The sequence below is a fragment of the Pogona vitticeps genome, chromosome 3 (genome assembly GCF_051106095.1).
Source record: "Pogona vitticeps strain Pit_001003342236 chromosome 3, PviZW2.1, whole genome shotgun sequence".
Classification (NCBI taxonomy): domain Eukaryota; kingdom Metazoa; phylum Chordata; class Lepidosauria; order Squamata; family Agamidae; genus Pogona; species Pogona vitticeps.
In genome coordinates, this window is record NC_135785.1 from 254,583,907 (window position 1) to 254,607,571 (window position 23,665).

Genomic DNA, 23,665 nt, shown 5'->3' on the forward strand with positions numbered 1-23,665 from the left:
TTCGGAATGGCCTCTTTGTCTCGGCCTGCTGGACAAGGGTCTCTTCAAATTGGGAGAGGCCGTGATGTAACGTCTGCCTCCAGGCTGAACACTCCGATGTCAGAGTTTCCCATCTGTTGAGGTCCATTCCTAAGGCCTTCAGATCCCGATTGCAGATCTGCTTGTATCGCAGCTGTGGTCTCCCTCTGGGGCGCTTTCCCTGCACTCATTCTCCATAAAGGAGATTTTTTGGAATCCGACCATCAGCCATTCTCACGACATGCCCAAGCCAACATAGATGTCACTATTTCATTAATGCATACATCCCCATTTCCAAGCCATAGAGCCAGCGTTTTTGTCCAAAGAGTTTCTGTGGTCACGTGGCCAGTGCGACTAGACACGGACGGGCGGGCGGGCGGGCGGACGGGCGGGCGGGCGGGAGGGCGGGCGGGCGGACGGACGGACGGACGGACGGACGGACGGACGGACGGACGGACGGACGGACGGACGGACGGACGGACGGACAGACAGACAGATAGCTAGCTAGATAGATAGATAGATAGATAGATAGATAGATAGATAGATATCTGGTTGTGGAACCGGAGGATGGAAGTCACCATGTAAGAATTGACTTGATGGGACATTATTATTAACTTAAAAATTGAGAGCCAGTGTAGTTTAGTGGATGGATGATGGAGACCTGGGTTCAAATCCTGACTTGGCCACAGACACTTGCAGGAGAGCAGCAGTGGTAAATCACTCTTTGAACATCTCACATACCCACAAAACCATATTAGATTTAATATAAGTTTGAGATGGCTTGGTGGCACATAACAACAGTTGAGACTAATGGATTTATTTCAAGGATTCGTGTCCACTTCATCAAGCGGGCAGAGTCTGACAATTGTCATCCATGAAAACCTGCACTGGAAATAACTGTATTCTTCTTAAAGGTGTCACAATGATTTCTGTATGGTCTGTTTGTTGTTTAGAAAATAATGATCGTCTTAGAACTGCAGAGCCTGAAGGGGCCCTATAGATCATGGGGTCCGACCCCTGTCAAGGGGAATTGAACGCCTAACCATTCATTTTGCTCTGCCACCAAATGCCAAATCCATTGAAGTGTCTAGCAGTTCAAAGTAACGACTTTGCAATTAAAAAAAAAAAAGAACGGATCAAAGCCGAAAACAAAGCAGCACAGGTGCAGATGTAAAAACTCATAATGGGACCCGATGATCCCTGTAAACAACAGCGCAAAGGTGCAGGATTGTCCCTGATCCTCCTCTAGTGGCCATGGCCACTGTGAATGGCAGCCTACCTGGAACATCATGTTCAACCATAGAGAAACGAGCATTGGCATGTACCTCTCTTGAACCCCGTGCACACAGCCCCCTGTGCAGTTCTGTCCCTGGGAAGAACTTTTGTTAACAGCATCCTGCGCCCACTTGCAACCTTGGAGTTTTGCTGCCAAACATAGCTGCATTTGTTTAACCCCTTTGCTGCCGTGCCTCCCCGCCAACCAACCTGACAGATTGGCCAAGACGTTGGGGGTTCGAATCTCTTATTAACCTCAGATGGCAACCAGGGCAACAGTTGAGAAGCAGAGATACAGAAATGTCTATCGTACATTGGCGTGTTAGGAGAGAGAGAAGCAGAGGGAGATCGAGGGAGCAAGAGAGAGAGAGATTGAAATTCTGTTACTGCAAAGTCGCTGCGCTTGTCTTCCTACCCCACTTTGCCCTTCCTCCCACCCTTTGGGCCCAGCCTTTGGGGAGGAAAAGGAGAGAGAGGAAACCCTTGCTTTTCAACACAACGGTACCTCTCTCTTGTTTACTTTCGGTTGCTTTTAGTGCTTCACTTCAGGTAGACACTGTTCCTTTTGGAAAGATGTATTGGATCCCAATCTGTCTTTGACCTGATTTGTCATCCTGTTTCTTACATATACCCACACTGAGGACATTCTACCTGCAGGCCAGGCAAGGCAAGAGTCAAGAGCTTCGATCTGAACAGGGCAAACCACCCCTTCTCTTGTCCTCCCATGAATAATCTCCGAAGTTTTTGCTGCCCAGCAGCTCTCTTCCCCCTCCACACACACACACTTTTTTTTTTTGCAGAGCACATGTCCTGGTGTGCACTCCCGATGCAGTGGGCATGATTAAGGACTCCCGGGAGGAAGCCGCTAGAGATTGGAAAGAAAACAGTCGCGGTGGAGAGAAGCACAGCGATCTCAGGACTGGCTCACTGGAACAGACCAGCTGATCAGGGACCGTCTGGCTGCTCGGTTGCGCCCCTCACTGGATCTGGAGATTGGCTGGCCATTGGCAGGGCTGACCCAAGATGCTTTGCCGCCTGAAGCAAGCCTTACCATCTCCCGTCACACTGTTTTACTATCGGACACTTAAAATGCCTCATTTCCCTGTGCACCTTTTCAGACAACATTTCTGACCTATGATCCTAATGGAAAACATGTTTCTTATTTGTTGACATTAACATATATATTCCTACCTTTCCTCTCCGGGCCTCGAGCAGGTGTGATTTACCCTCACAACCACCCTATAGGGTAGACCAGTTTGACAAGAGTGTGCAGCAGGCCCGAGGTCTCCCAGTGGCTGAACAACAATTTGAACTCAGGCCATCTAGATTATATGCCAACATTCAGAGCCATTATGCCACACTGGTTCTCGACTTGAAATTTTAAAAAAAAGTACAGTGCAAGCAGGACCTTTAAAACAATAGGCGAATTTAGGTCAGTGTGTTTAGGAGTTTAGATATACAACCCCCCCCCAAAAAAAAAAACTGGACATGAAATTCTATTTCAAAATACTGAAATACTGGACAACACCAGCAATCATTATGCCAGACTGCACAGGGAAGCCATTGAAATCCACAAGCACCAGCAAAACTGGTATTTTTGAGAACTGGGAGCCAAGTTTTGTTGAGCTTCACTTTCCTCTTTTTTGTTAAAGAGGAAAGTGTGAAGCTCAACAAAACTTGGCTCCCAGTTCTCAAAAATACAGCATGCAAAAGGTCAACAAACTCTAACCAGCCACAAGGACAGGGGATCACTACACACAAAAGACCAGCTAATGACACTCATCAACCACAGGAACAGATAATCTCTTCTCCTTAGCACAACAATACACCCACAACAAAACACACTAATCACCCATCTACAGAAAAAGACAAAAGTCTATCTCACAGCCATAAATACTCCACTCCCAAGCCAACTACAACAGAGCACAGAGTGCTGTCCTCTGAAGATGCCGGCCACAGAGACTGGCGAAACCTTAGGAAGAACAACCTTCAGAACATGGCCAGAGAGCCCGAAAAACCCACAACAGCCATAGAGTCATGCAGTTGGAAGGGAGCTGGACGATCATCTAGTCCTTCTTTGTACACTTTCTCTGCAAGTTTAGACTTTTTTTTTCAGGGCTTGATGGTTTCAAGAGTTTAATGAGGTTTCAAAAATAGATTTCGGCTTGATTTGTAGAAGCTGGGACAGAGGGATCTGAAACAGACCTCAGAAGAGTTGCTTTTTTAGACTAAAACTGCCAGAATCACTCTCGGCCAACATGCTGTCGAGGAATTCTGGAAGCTGTAGTCCCCAAAAGTAACTTTTCCGGGCTCAAATGCAAAGGTCTAACTGCTCCTTCATGAAACTGCTTAGAAAATAACCTTTCTACATCTAGAATTCTCATCCAATTAGGATAAATTCAGATTCGAGAGGCTTTTTGGCAGACGAGTGTTGGATCCCTGCCTGTTTCAATAAGCACCTGGGAGCTGACCTTACAACACCAAGTCCATGTGAGTCCTTATTTAGGTGTTCTATAGCCAAAACCAGCTTCATGTCGCTTCATCCTCCCTCACAGTCATTATTTTGTTCATGTACGAAGTAACATGAGGAGAGGTTCCTTCAGAAGTTCTTTCAGAAAGACTGAAAGCACTGAGCATATTTAGCCTTGAGGAAAGAATGCATAGGGGAGATAAGATAGCACTTTCAAATAAGTTGTGCACCGCTTAACGATTACCCTGTATAACGACGAATCTGCTTCACGACAATGTTTTTGCGATCGGAAAATGATGTTTTAAATGGGATTTTTTTTCGCTTTGCAAAGATCAGTTCCCTGCTTCGGGAACCGATTCTTCGCAATACGATGATCAAAACAGCTGATTGTTGGATTTTCCAAAAGGTTGCCGGGTGCTCAGAATGGCTCCCCGCTGTGTTTTTGGACTGATTCCTCGCTCTACAGCCACTGGAAATGGCTGCCCCTATGGAGGATCTTCTCTGGACGGTGAGTTTTTCAGCCCATTGGAATGCATTAAACCGTTTTCAATGGATTTCAATGGGCTTTTTTATTTTGCTTTACGTTTTCGCTCTACAGCGATTTCGCTGGAATGAATTAACATCGTTAAGCGACCACTGTACCTGAAAACTAGACATACAGAGGAGGGGCAGGATCTGTTTTCCATCATCCCAGAGTTCAGGACAAAATAATGGGCTCAAGCCACAGGAAACTAAATTTAGTTTGAATATCAGGAAAAATCTCTTAACTGTTAGAGCAGTATGACAATGGAACCAATTACCTTGGGAGGCGGTGAGCTCTCCAATGCTGGAGACATTCCAGAGACAATTGGACAACCATCTTGATCTGGATTCCTGCATTGAGCAGGGGATTGGACTTGATGGCCTTATAGGGCCCTCCAAACTCTGTGATTATATGATTCCTTCTTGCTTGGAGATCATCACTGCAAGCAAAAAACTTCGTTGTCCATGGGTTCCTACTTGGGTAGAGGGTCTCCATGTACACCGAAGCATCTCCTTTTCACACCTGTCAGTTTCCTCATCAAGAAAGCCACAGTTAAGAGGAAGTTGTCAGAATGAGATGCTCCTCTTTTTGCATATTACATAAAGCATTGGAACAAAATACATGGCGCTTCAGCAAGAGCATCCTCAGTAAGCATCTGCAGCTGTTCCAGCCACTGCTCAGCAGACAGATCTTTGCGCCTCCACTTAAATTTTATGCAGTGCTCCATACAGAGAGGTCATCAGAGGCATGGTGAGAAATGGTGGCTCTTAAACCATCTACTCAGTGGTGAGATTGCTGGAGAAAAAGGAACCTTGTGTAAAGGACTCCATGGGAAAGTGTCAGGGTTCACAGAGTCACGAAAAACCACCCAAGACTGTTATGAACGTACCATGGGCTGGCTTCCCAGATGTATCTGTCAGGTGCCTACTTGACTTCTTTTTGTATGCTGAGTTAAATTCATTCTCTTACCCTGCTTCTTTGAATAGTTTTCACTTCTTCCCGCTTCCTTCTTTTATGTGGTTTTTACCTGCTGTGCCGTGTTTTGTAATTTCATGGAATTGGTTTTAATTATTTTTACTGTGAAATTGTTTTGACTGCGAGCTGCCTGGAGTGAGTCAAAAAGGAAGGGTGCAGGGTTTGTTGTTTTTTTGTTTTTTTAAAAAAATCTGCAAATCTTTTTTAAAAATCCAAGTCAGTGGCTGTAGAAATGGGCCCCTTTCTACTGTTCTCTCCTCAGGTTCTGACAGGACCCCTGGTAAATCAGTGGCGCGTTCACATTTGGTTGTCTCTGTATCTTTTTCTGCTTTGCTGCCAATTTGGCATGCATTTCCACCGAAGCAACTGCTGGTATGAACGCTTCTTCTCAGACCTAACGGATGTGGGACATCATTATAAAAACCAGAAAGAAAGCAAAATGACCTAATTGAACATAGTACCAGGCAGACAAAAAAAAAAAAATAAGGAAAAAAAATAGACAAAGATGTAAACCCAGATAATGTAGCAAGACCAGGCAGCAGTAAAAGATGGACAAGATTAGGGAAGCCCATCAGAAGTTTTCCCGAAAAGATGAGTCTTCAACAGCTTCCTGAAATTAGAGAGGGAGGAGACCAGGTGTAGCTCCATTGAAAGATGGTTCCCAAGAGTTGGTGCCACTGTCGAGAAGGCCCAGCTTCTTGTAAAATATATTCTGGCCTCCTTTGCTGGGGCTCCTCGAAGGATCATGGCTTGTCAGGATCTGATGGAGCAGGCAGATGACCTTGGGAAGAGACTATGATATATGTCGTAAAATTATATATAAACGTAAAGGTTCCCCTTGACATTTAGTCCAGTCGTGTCTGACTCTAGGGCGCGGTGCTCATCCCCGTCTCCAACCCATAGACAATCTTCCATGGTCACGTGGCCAGTGCGACTTAGACACGGAACGCCGTTACCTTCCCACCGTGGTGGTACCTATTTATCTACTCACATTTTGCATTCTTTCGAATCGCTAGGTTGGCGGGAGCTGGGACAAAGTGACGGGGGCTCACTCCGTCGCGTGGATTCGATCTTACGACTGCAGGTCTTCTGACCTTGCAGCACAGAGGCTTCTGCAATAATACAAAATGCTTTCAAATCAGGTACTTAATAAATAATTGATTTGAAAGTATGTTGTATTAAGTTTCTCAATTTACTACACTGACTACTCTCCTGTGTACTGATGACCAGCCCCACAGGCCCCTTTGATGGCCTCTTGCCCATGGTGACCCACACACCATCATACTTTTCTTGCTGTCATTAGTTCCCAACGTTGGTCCCCAGATGTTCTTGGACTACAACTCCCAGAAATCCCAGCCAGCACAGCTAGTGGTGAAGGCTTCTGAGAGCTTTAGTCCAAGAACATCTGGGGACCCAAGGTTGGGAACCACTGGCAGGAAGTGTTTTTCACACTAGACTATCATCAATTCCACCCTCTATCCTGCGGGCATTTCCACAAATTACTGGTACCTTGTAGACAACATGTGTATTAACAGCTTGTGAAGTGAAGGAAAGGCTTGTGCACATCTCACCGTACACACCCATTAGCTTTGAAAAGTTACTTTTTTTTGGACTAAAGCGCCTGGAAAAGTAACATCTCCAATCTCTAATTCAAAGATTCTGCAAATCCCTGTGGCTTTTATTCATTTCACAGCTGCAGTTGCAAGCAGCCGGGCTGGCAAAGAGCCACAGTGTTATGAAAATATATCACCCAGGAAAAGAAGCTTTCAATAAAAGGCTCATGCGGTGATGAGTAATTTTTTCCCCCCAGGTTGTTATGATCGGGAAGCCATTTGCTGTTTCGCTCGCAGTCAACGGCATCCTCTGGACGCAGCTGGAATGTTTAAGCAGGAAAGAGGGACTGGTGTTTTAAAAATAAAAGATGATCCAAATTCTGAGCCCCGTCTCCCCTTGCACCCCTTGTTCAGCATTCAAGAGAAACTTAGACAACCACCTGGCAGATCTCCTTTGATTTGTCTTCCTGCGCTGAAAAGGAGGTTGGACTTGATGGCCTTATGGGCCCCTTCCAACGTCACTAGTCTATGACTCTATGATTCATTGGGCCTCCGGGTTGTGGGCAGGAGAATCAGAGCCGGCTGAGAAAAAGGTCTGTGTTTCATGACAGAGGGGTTCATGCTTTCCCCTTTAGATGGAATATGTCAATTTTTAGAGTTGTGATGTGACATTTTCCAGTGATTGAGGACCTGCCGAGCTTAGAGATGCCATGAAATGCACCCTCCATTGCAGTGGTCCCCAACCTTGGGCCTCCAGATGTTCTTGGACTACAACTCCCAGAAACCTTCACCACTACCTCTGCTGGCCAGGATTTCTGGGAGTTGAAGTCCAAGAACATCTGGAGGCCCAAGGTTGAAGACCACTGCTCCATTGCATCTGAGGCTCACTTGGTATTTAATTGCAGCACGTTTTGACTGGGGAAAGATCAAATATGGACAGTGATATGAAACTGATTCTGGATGTGGTTATACTCCATGTCCAGAACAGATGTGCACCTTAGGGTGTTTCTAGCTTGGCTTCTGTCCAGAAAGTCATAGGCAGTGACGGGGCAGAGTACGGGAGTCACACTTTACAAGCAGAAATGTTGCTCCTCCGGCCCTGTTGAAAAGAATGTGATAAATACAAATGTTCTCTTTTTCTTTTCTTTTCTTTTTGTCCAAAAAGTAATGCTTACTCATTATTTTAAAATATTGCCCAACGGGCAAATTCTAAAAAGAGTAGTTTTCCATAATTACGATGATTTTAAAAAAACAAACAATCAACGAATTGGAGATGGGGAAGTTAATATGGTGATTTCATTGTTTATATCTGCTGTTTTATCTGGCGGAGTGCCTCCTCCCACCTAGATCTACTCGAATCACTCTCTCTAGCCAGGAGGGGTGGCTGAGGAGCCTAACGCCGAGGGAGGCCCAGAAAGAAAAAATAAGAAACTGGGCCTTCTCGGCAGTGGCCGTCCCGTCTTTGGAATAATCTCCCCTCCAAGATCCGCTTGGCCCTTTCGCTGGGTATTTTCAAGAGCCAACTCAAGACCTGGCTATTTAGGCAGGTCTTCCCTCTCGGCACGACATTATTTCTTTTATCTCCATCTTGAATGATTTTCTTATTGTTGTTAAATTATTGTTTGATACTATTTGATTGTTTTTAGTTTACTTTTATTGTGAGCCGCCGGGAATAGACACTGTCTAAATGGGTGGGGTACAAATCTAATAGATAGATAGATAGATAGATAGATAGATAGATAGATAGATAGATAGATAGATAGATAGATAGATAGATAGATAGATAGATAGATAGATAGATAGATAGATAGATAGATAGATAGATAGATAGATAGATAGATAGATAGATAGATAGATATTTGTCCTATCTTAAGTGACTTTTAAAAAATTAAAATGCAACACATTCTGTTATTTATTTACAAATAAATCACAAAGACCATGTGGAACTACTTGCAAAGTGCTGAGTAAAGTAGAGTGTTCTTTAAAGATCAGGCTTGTTCAAGTCACAGATGCTATGCACTGCTGAAGGTTGAGGACTTGCCTCAGCGTAAAGTGGTAGATTTGTGGCCTGTGGAACTCCCTGCCCGAATGCCATATGCTCGTTAGGGAGACTTGAGTATCACAGGAGCTGTAGCTGGACACTGTTAATAGGGGGAAGTGAGATTACAGACCTCCCATGTAGCCCTTACTGGTCCATATGACACCTGTGGAATGGCTCCATTTTTGGAAATCATCTGATCTTTCTGTGGTGGGTTTTTAGATGCTGAGAGTCGGTGGCTTTTCTCCCTGTCTGGAGAAGTGAGGAGTAAATGTTCTCAGCTTGCACCTGATATCAGCTGTGGAAATGCATGTTATTTGTTTTGCCCCAGCTCCCTAATCTGTAAGGCCATCTTGATTTCTGATTCTGTCCACAGAGTTATTAGCTGGTCATTCCAGTTGCATGCCATCTATAGATTTGATTATCATTCCTTCTGCTCCGGTAGTTTTTATTGGACACATTGAACTTCATAACAAATGACAGGGCCCAGAAAGTAGATCACTTCTGCTGAGATATTGCGATATTTATTGCAATTGATAAGGCAACCCTAATTTACCAAGCCCTCAGTTGAAAGGTCTTGACAAAATGAGCCTGCCTTTTGCTTTTTAAGGCATAAAATACAGTTTATTGGTAGGTTATGCGATGTATTACCATAAAAGAGGCACAAAATACAGTTATTTTCAGGATAAATACATTTGTTCTTAAGACTAGGAAGAGGGTTGCTTTAATGTCTCTGACCATCTCACATGACTGATGGTCCCCAGTTTGCAGTAAAGGGTGCTTGTCTGTATTGTACCTTCTTTCGGTAGCCTGGTTGGTATGCTTTTTAGTCAAGATGGCTTTCTTTGTACAACAAAATGTTATATGTTGTAGTGAGAGGACGTACATTTCATCACCTAGCATTGTGTTGCCTAATTGTGGAGCAAAAAAGAAATTGTGTACATGTCCCACATGCGCCACTGTCTCAGGAGGTTTCCTGTCAAGTAATTAGTAAATAGTTGCAAGGCCAATCATGGAATCAGTGTGACTCAATGGAGAAATATATCAGAGTTTCTGTCTTAAATGTTATCTATAAGTATGCACTAATGGCGCACGAAATTCTCAGATTCTCTGATTCTATTTCTGGCCCTAATATGGTAAATAGGAAAGTCAATTAGATTTGCATACACCTTGGAGGCAGGAAAGTTCTAAGGGTTGGATCATACTTCCACACTATTAAAGAGCAGACTGGGTAGGTGGGGCTCGTCAGCCTTGGAAGGCAGCCCATCTAGGAGAAGGAGAACTCGGATTTCAAACCTCCACTGCCTTGTGGCTATATCCACTCATGGAAAAGGCTTCAGGAGTTAACCTCGAGGCAAAATCCGGAGCTGGAGTCCCAAAGGCAGTTCGTGTCATTCTGCCAACTCCTATGATGTTGCTGGAACCAGTTGTATTGGCTATTGCCTTTCCATTGGACCATTTCAGCAACATGGAGAGGGGGGATCTGCTGCTTGGGTAACAGCCTATCTTCCATATTACTTTACCCAGGCTTCATGCTTTGGAGAGGGCACTCCTCGATTCAGAGCATGTTACCATAGTCTCTCGAGACTGAAGGATGCCTATGATGATGGCACTGAAAGAGGAGAAAACTCCTAATCCTCGGACACCTGTCAACCCAGTGGGACACATACAGGATACAGAAATAGTCCAGGTGAAATGCCAGATGCTCATAAATTCATTTCAACAATACTGCCACAATTATTTATTATCTTTGTTTTTGTAGTTGCTACGGCAGTAAAACTGATAGTCAACTATATTATGGCAATCTTCAACCACTGATGGTGCTTATGCCACAAAATGCTAGTTCAGGGCCAGTATCCTGTTCAGTGCTTCTGCATGCAGAATTTTTGCAGAAACAACCATTTTACCTTGACAATGTACTGGCTGTGTGGCTGGTCATGCATGCACTGCACCTCTGTGCTAGTTTCTGCAGTTGTAATGTTATCTACCCATAAATACTGAACAGGATCCTGCCCTAGTTTTTGTTTGTTTGTTTTTGCATCCTTGACATGTAAGGTCAATTATGACTAGAGTTGCACAGTGCCTTTGAAAATCTCAAATCTGCTTCACAGATAAGTGGACTTGTTTCTGTCATGGTGGGACGCAAGTTCTTTGGTACAGCAATTGTGATTATATGATATGAAAAGTTGAGAACCACTTCCTTTAACCAACTCTGACTGTAGATACAAAAGAATGGTTAAAGTGTGCTTAGGAGTGACGAGCCAGTCCTGGAAGTGATGAAGCTGCTTTAAACACTTTTAGTTTGAATGAGCACCTTAGAATCACAGACAGATCCAGGGCCAACATCAATGTGACGTGTCCAACCTGTGTTTGACTGTCCTTATGTCTTCTCAAAGCTTAAACTAAAGAATGGAGGGGTTGAGCTGGTGACCTAGTGCTTGAAACAAGTTGTCTGAACCCTTCTCCTAATCAAATTGCTGTCCCTCCAAAGTTACTTGGCTACTAAGAAAAGGTCAAGTGTTGGTGTTATATTATCTAGTGTGATTATGCCATTTTGAATGGAGAAAAGGTATATAGAAAAGGTTTAAAGACTATTATTATGCATCCTATCAAAGCTTCGAGAACCCCTATCTCTCTTCTGTACAAACGAGGCCCAACCTGGAATTCCTCCCTCCCCTTGTTTTTTTCTGATCAAGCTTTGGAAAAGACATTGGAGGCTTCATCTCACACATCATGTTGGGTTAACAGTATTGGCCCTGGGCAGTTGTTATACATGTGACTGGTACGTCACATGCTGATAATCGTCACTCTCCATGAGTAGCGGTTGCGTCTCCTCGGAGATTCTTTTCTTCCTCCGACATCGGAGGATGCTGAGTCCGACGATCAACATGATGATGGCACCCACCACAGCGGCTCCCACCAGCCATGGCCAGATTTGGCGGGCTTGCTCCAAATAAGGATCGAAAAAGGTCTGGAAGGGGTTGGCTGAAAAGAGAGAAAAGGCTTTCATTTTTGACTCGGCATGCAACAGAATTCATTGGGAAATAAGAACACAAAACAGTTCCAACAGTCAAATCCCAATGCAGCCAGTGGTCTTCCCATCCAGTTATTCATGACAATGATGTCTTGGTGGTTGCTGTTCTTATATGCTGTCAGGTTGTCTCTGACTTATGGCGGCCCTAGGAATGGAGTGGCCTCCAAAATGTTCTACCATTAACATCCCTACACAGGTCTTTCAATAAAAGCTGTGGTTTTCTTTAGGGACTCAATTTCTTGATTTACGGAAGAAATTCAAGTCATCATCATCATCTTAAACTCTCTGCAGAGTTGAAAGGGACCCGGGGGGGGGGTCTCTGAGTCCAGCCCCCATCAAGCAGGCACTGTGGGGAATTGAACTCCAAACTTCTGGCTCAGCAGCCAGATGCCAAAACCACTGAGCTACCCAGCAGTTCTTAGTCAAGTGGCTAACTGATCAGAGTAAAGAACTGTTGTTGTTTAGTCGTTAAGTCATGTCCGACTCCTCATGACCCCAAAGACCAGAGCACACCAGGCCCTCCTGTCTTCCATTGCCTCCTAGAATTTGGTCAAAACATATTGTCTTTTAATGATGTAAGCCACCTTGGGTCTTTTTAAGGAGAAAGGCAGGGTAAAAATATTATAAATAAGTAAAATAGATATACCTACAGTGTGATAGGATGGGGAAATACTGTATTTTTCTGTTTATAAGACTATACTTTTGTCTAAAATCTTTATACTAAAAATTGAGGGTTTTCTTATACACAGAAGTAAGCTGGGGAGAGAACAAAAACAAGTGGAGGGGAAAGCAGGGATCAAAGTGATACTGCAGCACTTTGATCCCTTTCCCCCTACACTTCCTAAGTCCCACTTAGATTTCTTAATCTTGGATTAGAAAAGTGGGGGGCATCTTATACATGGGGGCGTCTTATACACGAAAAAATACGGTAGCTCACATTTTTAACTGCTTAGGGCACAGTCCAGTGCAAACTATTTCCTGGTGATCATATGATATATATGCAATAGTGACACAGCCTGATCCATACCCAAGCCAGACCATTTGGGGCCACTGACAAAGCTCCTTTTTCAGGGGGCTGGGCTGGACCAATTCCTACACAGACAGAAGAGTCACCTTTAGGGACATCACTCCCAGCAAAGTGACCACTTATGATGCCATCAGGCAAAATCCTTTCTTGCCACCTGATTGCAACCCTTAGTAGGTTGGACCAATGAGGACAAGGACAGGAGATTTGGGAGATAATGAATTGCTCCCAAACCCAAACGCGGGCCATGTCCAGTCTGGAAATAGTCAGAAACTGCTCTTAAAAACAAATTCCAGGTAGTAGTTCTTTTAAACTTTTTTTGTAAAAAAATTCACTTCTGATTTCCACATTATTTTAATGGGTAGGGTCTTAAATAGCCCCCAGAAGCAGCACTTTAGAGGCCTTGAGGGTCTCAAGGGTGGCCTTGGTCTGCAGTGTTCCCACCCCTGACCAGATATATGCTACCCAATTTCCAGGGAACAAATTGGGGGGGGGGGATGGTGGAAGGTTGCCATGATTTTGGGGGAAGGAAGCCTAGAGGTGGAATTGAGGAAGATTAGGAGAGGTAATGGTGGGCAACATTGCCATGAATCTTTGGGGCTACCATCACTCCCGAAAACACTGCAGAACAGCAGTAACTAATGATGTCACAGAGCAGGGTTGAGTTTGTTTGTTTGTTTGTTTGTGGGGGGCAGAATGGCAGCCTGTAGGAGGATTATTTCCACCACAGCCAAAATGTTGGAAGCAGCAAAGAAAGGTGGCCGTCGTGAAGCAACAGATGCCAGGAATGGTGCGACGCCCTCCAACCGTCGTGGCAAAATTTGTCTGGAAGGTTTCCAGAAGCTTCCAGGGCGGACCGAACTAGCAGAACATGTCCCAGTCCAACTGCAAGGCTCTGTACAAATCCAGCAGTTGACGGACGAGCACACAAATATACCCGTGTGAAACTATCTGGAAAAATGCTCACAAAACTCACACTTTATTCCATGGGAAACAATGGGCAAAAATCTATGTATTAGAAAATATGTATACGGAAATATGCACACATTTCCCTGTGTTTCTTCCATGAGCAAAAGAAAATATTTTGTATACCAATTACGGATGAGGATGTTAGTGGTATTTTTGAAACAAATGGCAATGAAATGGTTAGATTTTTTAAATCTCTATAAATCTGAGACCTCCGCTGTGACTAGAAGGTATGGGTGCCCGAATATGTTCAACTGAGTTTATTGGGCAAACAGACCCTGCATTTCGTTTCGCTCCTTCCCTCTTGCATTGAATAATTATATTTGCAGTAATCTCACACATCATCCCAATGGACCAGCTCCAGTCTCGTCTGAGTTCCCCAGCAGATAGTTACCTGCTCCAATAGGCTTGAAAAGAAACCATAATTACTTTTGAAAACCACTGGCTGTTTGTGCTAATAATTAAAGGATTGTGGCTAAGAGCCGTAATGAGCCCCACCGTATATCCTGAACCAGAGGGAATTTTTTGTACTCCATCATTTTTAAAGTTTTTTTTTAAAGAAGGGCAGGGAAGGACATGGACCCCTTTGAGAATCTGAAGAACCCACTGAACCCTAGAGTTAAATAATACTTTAATAACACAAACTTCCCCCACACATACACACACAAAGGCAATTTCCAAAGTAACAGGAATGGAAGCAAAGAAAAAACTGTGTGTGTTTGTGTATCTCTCAGTGTGTGTCTGTGTGTCTCTCTCTGTGTGTCTGTGCATCTCTCTGTGTGTGTCCCTGGTTCATGATCCCCTGAAGCCTATCCAGGGATCCCTACAGCTTCATGAATAAGATCCTCTCCTCTCTCCTACCTATCTCTCTGTCCAATTTCCATAATTTCTTTTTATTTTCCTTTCCTTCTGTAAGGAGAAACCTTCTAGAAACCTTGTCCAAGCTATAACTTTCTTTCAAATCATTGCAGTTGACATTTTAAGTCCTCCTCGCCCCCAAGTCACACTTTATTTGGGGGTGGAAGGCAAGCACACACCCCAAAAGGACATTTCTGAGGAACTGGAAGCAGCCTGCGGACTCTTCTCCCAGCCAGTCCATGGCCAAGGTAATGTTTCCCCTTGCCATTTAGTCCAGTCGTGTCCGACTCTAGGGGGCAGTGCTCATCCCTGTTTCCAAGCCGTAGAGCCAGCATTTGTCCGAAGACAGTTTCCGTGGTCACGTGGCCAGCGCGACTAGACATGGAACACCGTTTACCTTCCCACCGAGGTGGCACCTATTTATCTACTTGCATTTTTACATGCTTTTGAACTGCTAGGTTGGCAAGGAGAGCCAGTCCATGAGCCTCTTCTAAATGCTATCTAGTCTAACTTATGCCAAGCAGGCAATCATTAATATGCTTTCAAATCCTCTTGACACTCCATGAGATAGACGCCAAACACTGGAAAGTTCTGGAAAGTCACCCAGTGTAATCCATAGCTCAGGAGACTGGTGTTTCGTAAATCCTGGTTGTTTTGGAATTGGGATACAGAGTCACAGAGTCAAGATTATTAGAGTGCCCACAGCTGCAGCTTTTGAAAACAGGTACAATAATATAAAGGTATAGTATAACACGTTATTCTACCCATAGCCACAGTTAGGAACATCTACATTGCTGACGTCACATTGCGCTGGATCCCACATACATTTTCTCTCTGTCCTTGGTTCCTACTGGGTTTCAAGACTTCGTTCATTTTTCCCTCACTGAAATTGGCTCAAGTTTTTATATGTGCTTTCCAGTGCTTCCATTTTTATGAATGTTCCCTAATTAGTTCATTTATACCTTTTTGCCTAATTTGTGCACATAATTTGTTCACTTCTCCCGCCAATTAAAGCAACTTAAAACACTTAGGTATCTGGTGCATATCAGTTGCACAAATCTAAGCATTCCTTTTAGAAAATGTGTGCATAGGTTTATGCACTCTTTCCCCCCCCCCTCCTTGCAAGGTTCACACCGAGGAGCGCATTTATTTTTGCAATGAGTCTTGGGAGCTAAACCCTGCCCCCGCTTTAATCAAAACAGCCAAATCCAACATTATTCCTTTTCATCCCTAGAACACTACAGGAAGGAGTGGAGATTTTCTCAAAACGAGGAACAAGGACTAGGCATATATGGAATAATTTGCTAAGTTATTCGCTCTTGTTGATTTCTCTCTGTGCAAAATTGGTGTCCTTTCATTTTAAGGAACAAGACATACACAGCACAGGAGGACAGGCTGATTGTTATAAAATCGCAGGAAGAGAGACAATTTCCCCCCCCCCCAAAGTTTCAAACCCTTAAAAATATCAATGCAACAAAGGCATCACTATTTCACACTACCTTGTTCACATCCAGCAGCATCCCTAAGTCTCTGGAGGCTGAGTTTTTGCCCCTCTTTCTAAGTCTCTTTTTAAATGTTTTTAATTACTTTATGGCTTTCTAATTATTATTGTACTTCATTCACTTTCTATCCCGTAATTACTATTATTAGTAGTATTACTTGTTTTAAACCTTGTGAGCTGCCCCTTCATGGATTGCTGCCTTGTCGTGGCGAAGGGGCTTGAGTAACTCAGAGAAGCTATGGGCTATGCCGTGCAGGGACACCCAAGACGGACAGGACATAGTGGAGAGTTCCGACTAAACGCAATCCACCTGGAGTAGGAAATGGCAAGCCACTCCAGTATCTTTGCCAAGAACACCCCATGATCAGAAACAAAAGGCTAAAAGATATGACGCTGGAAGATGGGCCCCTCAGGTCGGAAGGCGTCCAACATGCTACTGAGGAAGAGCGGAGGACAAGTACAAGTAGCTCCAGAGCTAATGAAGTGGTTGGGCCAAAGCCGAAAGGGCGCTCAGCTGTGGACGTGCCTGGAAGTGAAAGGAAAGTCCAATGCTGTAAAGAAAAATACTGCATAGGAACCTGGAATGTAAGATCTATGAACGTTGGGAAGCTGGAGGTGGTCAAACAGGAGATGGCAACAATAAACATCGACATCCTGGGCATCAGTGAACTAAAATGGACAGGAATGGGCGAATTCAGCTCAGATGATTATCATATCTACTACTGTGGGCAAGAATCCCGTAGAAGGAATGGAGTAGCCCTCATAGTCAACAAAAGAGTGGGAAAAGCTGTAATGGGATACAATCTCAAAAATGATAGAATGATGTCAATACGAATCCAAGGCAGACCATTCAACATCACAATAATCCAAGTTTATGCACCAACCAGCATTGCTGAGGAGACTGAAATTGAACAATTCTATGAAGATTTACAACACCTTCTAGAACTGACACCAAAGAAAGATGTTCTTCTCATTCTAGGGGACTGGAATGCTAAAGTAGGGAGCCAAGAGATAAAAGGAACAACAGGGAAGTTTGGCCTTGGAGTTCAGAACGAAGCAGGACAAAGGCTAATAGAGTTTTGTCAAGAGAATAAGCTGGTCATCACAAACACTCTTTTCCAACAACACAAGAGGCGACTCTATACATGGAAATCACCAGATGGGCAATATCGAAATCAGATTGATTATATTCTCTGCAGCCAAAGATGGAGAAGCTCTATACAGTCAGCAAAAACAAGACCTGGAGCTGACTGCGGTTCTGATCATCAGCTTCTCATAGCAAAATTCAAGCTTAGACTGAAGAGAGTAGGAAAAACCACTGGGCCACTCAGGTATAATCTAAACCAAATCCCTTATGAATACACAGTGGAAGTAAAGAACAGATTTAAGGAACTAGATTTGGTGGACAGAGTGCCTGAAGAACTTTGGATAGAGGCTCGTAACATTGTCCAGGAGGCAGCAACGAAAACCATCCCAAAGAAAAGGAAATGCAAGAAAGCAAAGTGGCTGTCCAACGAGGCCTTAGAAATAGCAGAGAGGAGAAGGGAAACAAAATGCAAGGGAGATAGGGAAAGTTACAGAAAATTGAATGCAGACTTCCAAAGAATAGCAAGGAGAGACAAGAGGGCCTTCTTAAATGAACAATGCAAAGAAATAGAGGAAGATAACAGAAAAGGAAAGACCAGAGAGCTCTTCAGGAAAATTGGAGATATTAGAGGAACATTTTGCGCAAAGATGAACATGATAAAAGACAAAAATGGGAGGGACCTAACAGAAGCAGAAGACGTCAAGAAGAGGTGGCAAGAATACACAGAGGAATTATATCAGAAAGATTTGGATATCCCGGACAACCCAGACAATGTAGTTGCTGACCTTGAGCCAGACATCCTGGAGAGCGAAGTCAAGTGGGCCTTAGAAAGCCTGGCTAACAACAAGGCCAGTGGAGGTGATGGCATCCCAGTTGAACTATTTAAAATCTTGAAAGATGATGCTGTTAAGGTGCTACATTCAATATGCCAGCAAGTTTGGAAAACCCAACAGTGGCCAGAGGATTGGAAAAGATCAGTCTACATCCCAATCCCAAAGAAAGGCAGTGCCAAAGAATGCTCCAACTACCGAACAATTGCACTCATTTCGCACGCTAGCAAGGTTATGCTCAAAATCCTGCAAGGTAGGCTTCAGCAGTATGTGGACCGAGAACTCCCAGAAGTACAAGCTGGATTCCGAAGAGGCAGAGGAACTCGAGACCAAATTGCTAACTTGCGCTGGATTATGGAGAAAGCCAGAGAGTTCCAGAAAAATATCTACTTCTGCTTCATTGACTATGCGAAAGCCTTTGACTGTGTGGACCACAACAAACTATGGCAAGTTCTTAAAGAAATGGGAGTGCCTGACCACTTTATCTGTCTCCTGAGAAACCTATATGTGGGACAGGAAGCAACAGTCAGAACTGGTCATGGAACAACTGAGTGGTTCAAAATTGGGAAAGGAGTACGGCAAGGCTGTATATTGTCCCCCAGCTTATTTAACTTATATGCAGAATACATCATGCGGAAGGCTGGACTGGAAGAAACCCAAGCCGGAATTAAGATTGCCGGAAGAAATATCAACAACCTCCGATATGCAGATGATACCACTCTGATGGCAGAAAGTGAGGAGGAATTAAAGAACCTTGTAATGAGAGTGAAAGAGGAGAGTGCAAAAAATGGTCTGAAACTCAACATCAAAAAAACTAAGATCATGGCCACTGGTCCCATCACCTCCTGGGAAATAGAAGGGGAAGATATGGAGGCAGTGTCAAATTTTATCTTCCTGGGCTCCATGATCACTGCAGATGGAGACAGCAGCCCTGAAATTAAAAGGCGCCTTCTTCTTGGGAGGAAAGCGATGACAAATCTTGACAGCATCTTGAAAAGCAGAGACATCACCTTGCCAACAAAAGTCCGAATAGTCAAAGCTATGGTTTTTCCTGTCGTGATGTATGGAAGTGAGAGCTGGACCATAAAGAAAGCAGACCGCCGAAGAATTGATGCCTTTGAATTGTGGTGCTGGAGGAGGCTCTTGAGAATCCCCTGGACTGCAAAGAGAACAAACCTATCAATTCTAAAGGAAATCAACCCTGAGTGCTCACTGGAAGGACAGATCCTGAAGCTGAGGCTCCAGTACTTTGGCCATCTCATGAGAAGAAAAGAGTCCTTGGAAAAAACCTTGATGTTAGGAAGGTGTGATGGCAAGAGGAGAAGGGGACGACCGAGGATGAGATGGCTGGACAGTGTCTGCGAAGCAACCAACATGAACCTGACACAACTCCGGGAGGCAGTAGAAGACAGGAGGGCCTGGCGTGCTCTGGTCCATGGGGTCACGAAGAGTCGGACACAACTAAACGACTAAACACACACACGAGCTGCCTTGCGTACCCTCACCAGGAGGAAGGCAGCTTAACAAATCATACAAAAGGAAAAATAAAATCAATTTAAACGTTATTTGCTCCAGAGCATTATTTGTGCAGTTTTGGTCCATTTTCCCTGAAAGTTCTTTTCCCCCCCCTCTTATCCAGAACACCACCAATTTTCCCATCATCTTCCAGGGCAAGGAGACTAATTTTGTGGTTCCCATCATCTTCCAGGGCAAAGAGACTAATTTTGTGGTTCCTCAGCCTTGCTTCTGAAGGCAGGAACAAACAAGAACTTGGTAGTGGTAGTGAGAGATAAGAAGAACCTAAAAACACTGTTTTGTACTAATTGCATAACTAAGGTGAAGTTCCTGCATTCACTTTCGCATCATATCCTTTAAAAGCTTTTTGTTTTAATGTATTCTTTAATGTTTCTTTGCTTGCTTATTTTATTCTTTCAAGGCAAACCACGAAATGCCTTTGCTGTTGCGGTTACGTGTCATCGAGTCACCTCCAATTCATGGCAATCTATGAATGAGCACTCTCCAAAATGTCCTGTCCTCAACTGCCTTGCTTAGTACTTTTAAACTCAACCCTGTGGTTTCCTTTAGGAAGCCAGTCCATCTTGTCTTTGGTCTTCCTCTGTCCCTGCTTCCTCCCACCTTCCCCAGCATTATTTCCTTTTCCAGACAATCCTGCCTTCTCATGATGTCTCCAAAGTAGAACAGCTTCAGTGTCAACATTTTTGCCTCCAGAGATAATTCAGGCTTGATTTGATCTAGGACCCACTGGTTCATCTTTCTGGCAGTCCAGCGTATTCCACAAAGCTCTCCTCCAGCACTGCCTTTCAAATGAAACCATTTTCCCCCCTGTCAGCTCTCTTAACTCTCCAGCATTTAGCCCCCGCCATTTCAATGATTGCTACAAACTCTTGCACCATTTCTGTTATGCTGAGCTGGAAATGCAATTTGAGCCAGGGCTTAGTAATCCAAAGGAAATGAAAGTATTTTAGGGATCCATTTAAAGCCCTCCCTTACACATTTTGCCAGCCATGCCCACCTTTGCTGCCAAGCAGACATTTTGTCAGAATGATAAATCGAGCAATCCAGGGGATGTTGCCCCCATGAAAACATTTTGTCATTTGAGTCTAGGAGGTTGGCAGATTGGTAAACTTGCCTTGTTCTTAGCACAACTGCAGCCAAAAAGTATTCCCATCTGATTTCTCTACCCAATGCAACCTGATGTAAGAGGTGGCTCAATAGCATTGTGAAATACGTAACTCTCTCTCTCTCTCTTTCTCTGTGTACTTCATTTATTCTGCAGTACATGCTAGGTGGGTTGTTGCTGTCTCCATCATCATATAAAGCTCTTGAAGCTGCCAATGATAATTATTGGTTTTGCTGTAAAGTAGCTTTTTAGAACTAAAACACCCAAAGACGGATCTTTTAAGATTGTTTACAGCTAGACAAGCATGAGAAAGAGAGAGGGAGAGTCATACTTTGTGGATGAGACTATCAGAAATCATCGTTCAGCCCTGCCTGAAATGTGATATTGGTCAATGCAAAAGCAGCACCACCCTCAGAGATTCTGGGAATCACAGTTCCAAAAAAACGGTAACACCTCTGGGTTCTATAATTTTAACTAAAAATGACAGGACAGAAAATCTTCTGGTTGGCAGCCTTGAACTTTGCTTCTAGGTACAAGAGATGGCACATTCATCTACAGGTGAAATCATCATCATCATCATCATCTTAGAACGGCAGAGCTGGAAGGGACCATGTGAATCATGGAGTTCAGCCCTGGCCAAGAAAGCACCACGGGGGAATCAAACTCCCGACCTCTGGGTCTGCAACCAGATTTCTAAACCACTGACTTATCCAGCGATAATCCTCACAGAATTTTCTATTGGCATGGAGGCAATGGGGAACCCAACACAGAGATAACTATTTTGGACTTTTTGGGGCAGCAAGCCTCAAACACCTCATTTTTCCCCCTTAGGACCCCATATGTAGGAGCAACACAATCTGATGTCAAAACAGCATCAATGGTCATGGGGAACTCTCTTCCTCTGCTCCTCTGGTTCTACCTAAAAAGACTAGCTCCAATCAATAAAGGCTACTTTACTGATGCAACAATTGGACATTACCTGGATTGGCGAGATATTCATAATCATATCCGAGTTCTCTGGATGATATGAAGAACTCCCCATTCCTGTAAAGAGGAATAAAGGGGACCATGTAAGATTCACGGTTGTGTCCAATGGGGGCGTTGGCTGCAGGGTAAACCTCCCGCAGAGGTTGGTGTCTTCTGAGCCACTGTTCAAAGATGCTGTAAAAGGAAACAATCGTGTTAGCACAGCAGTCCTTTGTTGTCTCTGTGCTTCTTTTTAATCCAAAATGGTAAGAAATAAAAGCAGAATGAAATAAGCACCGACAACTACCAAAGCAAATGCAACGTGAAAACACAATAGTCCACCGGAAGGCTCAGTAAAATTGCCCTTCTGTGACAACTGAGAGCTAACCAGGAATGTGAGCTGGCTCTACCTAAAAAGTGAGCTTCTGTGGGGAATCTGTCAACACTAAAATGGCACTGTCTTGTCTCAGCCTCATTTACCATTGCAGCAAAGTGAATACAGTGGTGCCCCACATGACGACGATAATCTGTCCCATGAAAATTGCTGTTTAGTGAAATCGTCATCATGCAAAAACCCTTTCCCCACTGGAATGCATTGAAACCCGGTTTAATGCATTCCAATGGGGAAAATACCTCGTCGTCCAGCGAAGATTGCCCATGGGGAAGCCATTTTGCGAGCACCAATCAGTTGTAAAAATGGCTGCCCTGCGAAGCATGGGTCCGGAAAACACAGGGCAGCCATTTTGCAAAGCCGAAAAAATCGTAGTCTTGTGAACAAACGGTTTGCGAAGCATGGACCTAATCGACGTCCAGCGAAAATCCCCCATTGGAATGACTGTTTTGCGAATTGCTATAGCGATCGCAAAAAGTCATCGTTATGCAGATTCATCATTTAGTGGGGTCGTCATTTAGCGAGGTACCACAGTATATGGCATAAAGAGACACCATAGAGACACAAAATAGAGACACCACAGATGACCTAACTTCTCAGTTCTCAAATTTCATGACGCTTTTGGGTCCTGTCATCATCTCCTCCCCTCTTTTGTTTACAGACAACTTCTCTTTATTTTGTGTTGGAGAAAGTCTCAGAGGAAGGCTTTCAAAGGAAAGCCTTCCTCTGAGCTAAGAGATGGCAAATGCATACACGAAGTCTAGTTGTGGGGAACAAACAGAATTTGTGTTCGCCTCTGTAGGCCACAATTAATGGTGTGAGGAAGGGGATGATGCTCCACCGTGTCTCTTGGGAGAAGGCCAAGTGTGCGTAGCCTTGGGCAAGCTGCACAGTCCCAGATCGGCTTACCCATAAACCACCTCTGAGTACTGTAGACCTCAAAAACTCTGGAGAGGTTCATCATTATAGCACATAATTATTATCATTATCTTCAGGAGCAGCTGCATGATTTAAGTACACTTGGAACAGGTGCGGCAGAATAAACTGCCTTACAGGCATTGAAGGCAGCAAATATGTCCTCTAGAAAATCTCTAAAACAGTTCTGTCGGGTAGTTGTGCCTCGTGTTCTGCCTTATCTGATAACTGATATTAAGCCTCCTGTATTATAGTTTCTTGGTTTTATATATAACTCTGCTGTTGTGGCGCTATATTTTATTTTGCTGCAAACTGCCCAGAATAGCGTGCTGCACTAATGGGAAACTATGTAAATAGGTAAATAAATAAATATGTTTGTCTGGCCCAAGGTCACCCAAAGACCCTTTGGGTCAGGTTGGCAATTCAATGCTGCTCCCTCCACAGTTGTACCAGAAATCTAACCATTATCCCACACCGACTTGAAGGAGGACTCAGTCAAGCTTATAACAAACCCCAAAAAGGCACCTGTTATGTGCTATGTGCCATTAAGCCTCTGCCAACATACGGCAAACCTATGAATTAATGAACTTCAAAAGTTCT

The 23,665-nt window shown here is 44.0% G+C and overlaps 1 protein-coding gene and 1 long non-coding RNA gene across 2 annotated transcripts in view; one reads left to right on the forward strand and one right to left on the reverse strand.

The window, feature by feature from the left end:
- The first annotated feature begins 661 nt into the window (after positions 1-661).
- Positions 662-8,560, forward strand: LOC144588089 (uncharacterized). Its single transcript, XR_013543433.1, has 2 exons — positions 662-4,271; positions 7,072-8,560. It is a non-coding gene; the product is annotated as an uncharacterized LOC144588089 (long non-coding RNA).
- Positions 8,561-9,350: 790 nt separating this feature from the next.
- The window catches only part of TYR (tyrosinase), a 72,173-nt gene continuing 57,858 nt past the window's right edge, over positions 9,351-23,665 (reverse strand). Inside the window, exons 4-5 of the mRNA XM_020810966.3 lie at positions 21,773-21,954; positions 9,351-11,837 (exon numbers count right to left, since the gene is read on the reverse strand). Coding sequence (XP_020666625.3) covers positions 11,620-11,837; positions 21,773-21,954 — 400 coding nt within the window. The 3' untranslated portion in view covers positions 9,351-11,619. The remainder of the gene's footprint in view (positions 11,838-21,772; positions 21,955-23,665) is intronic.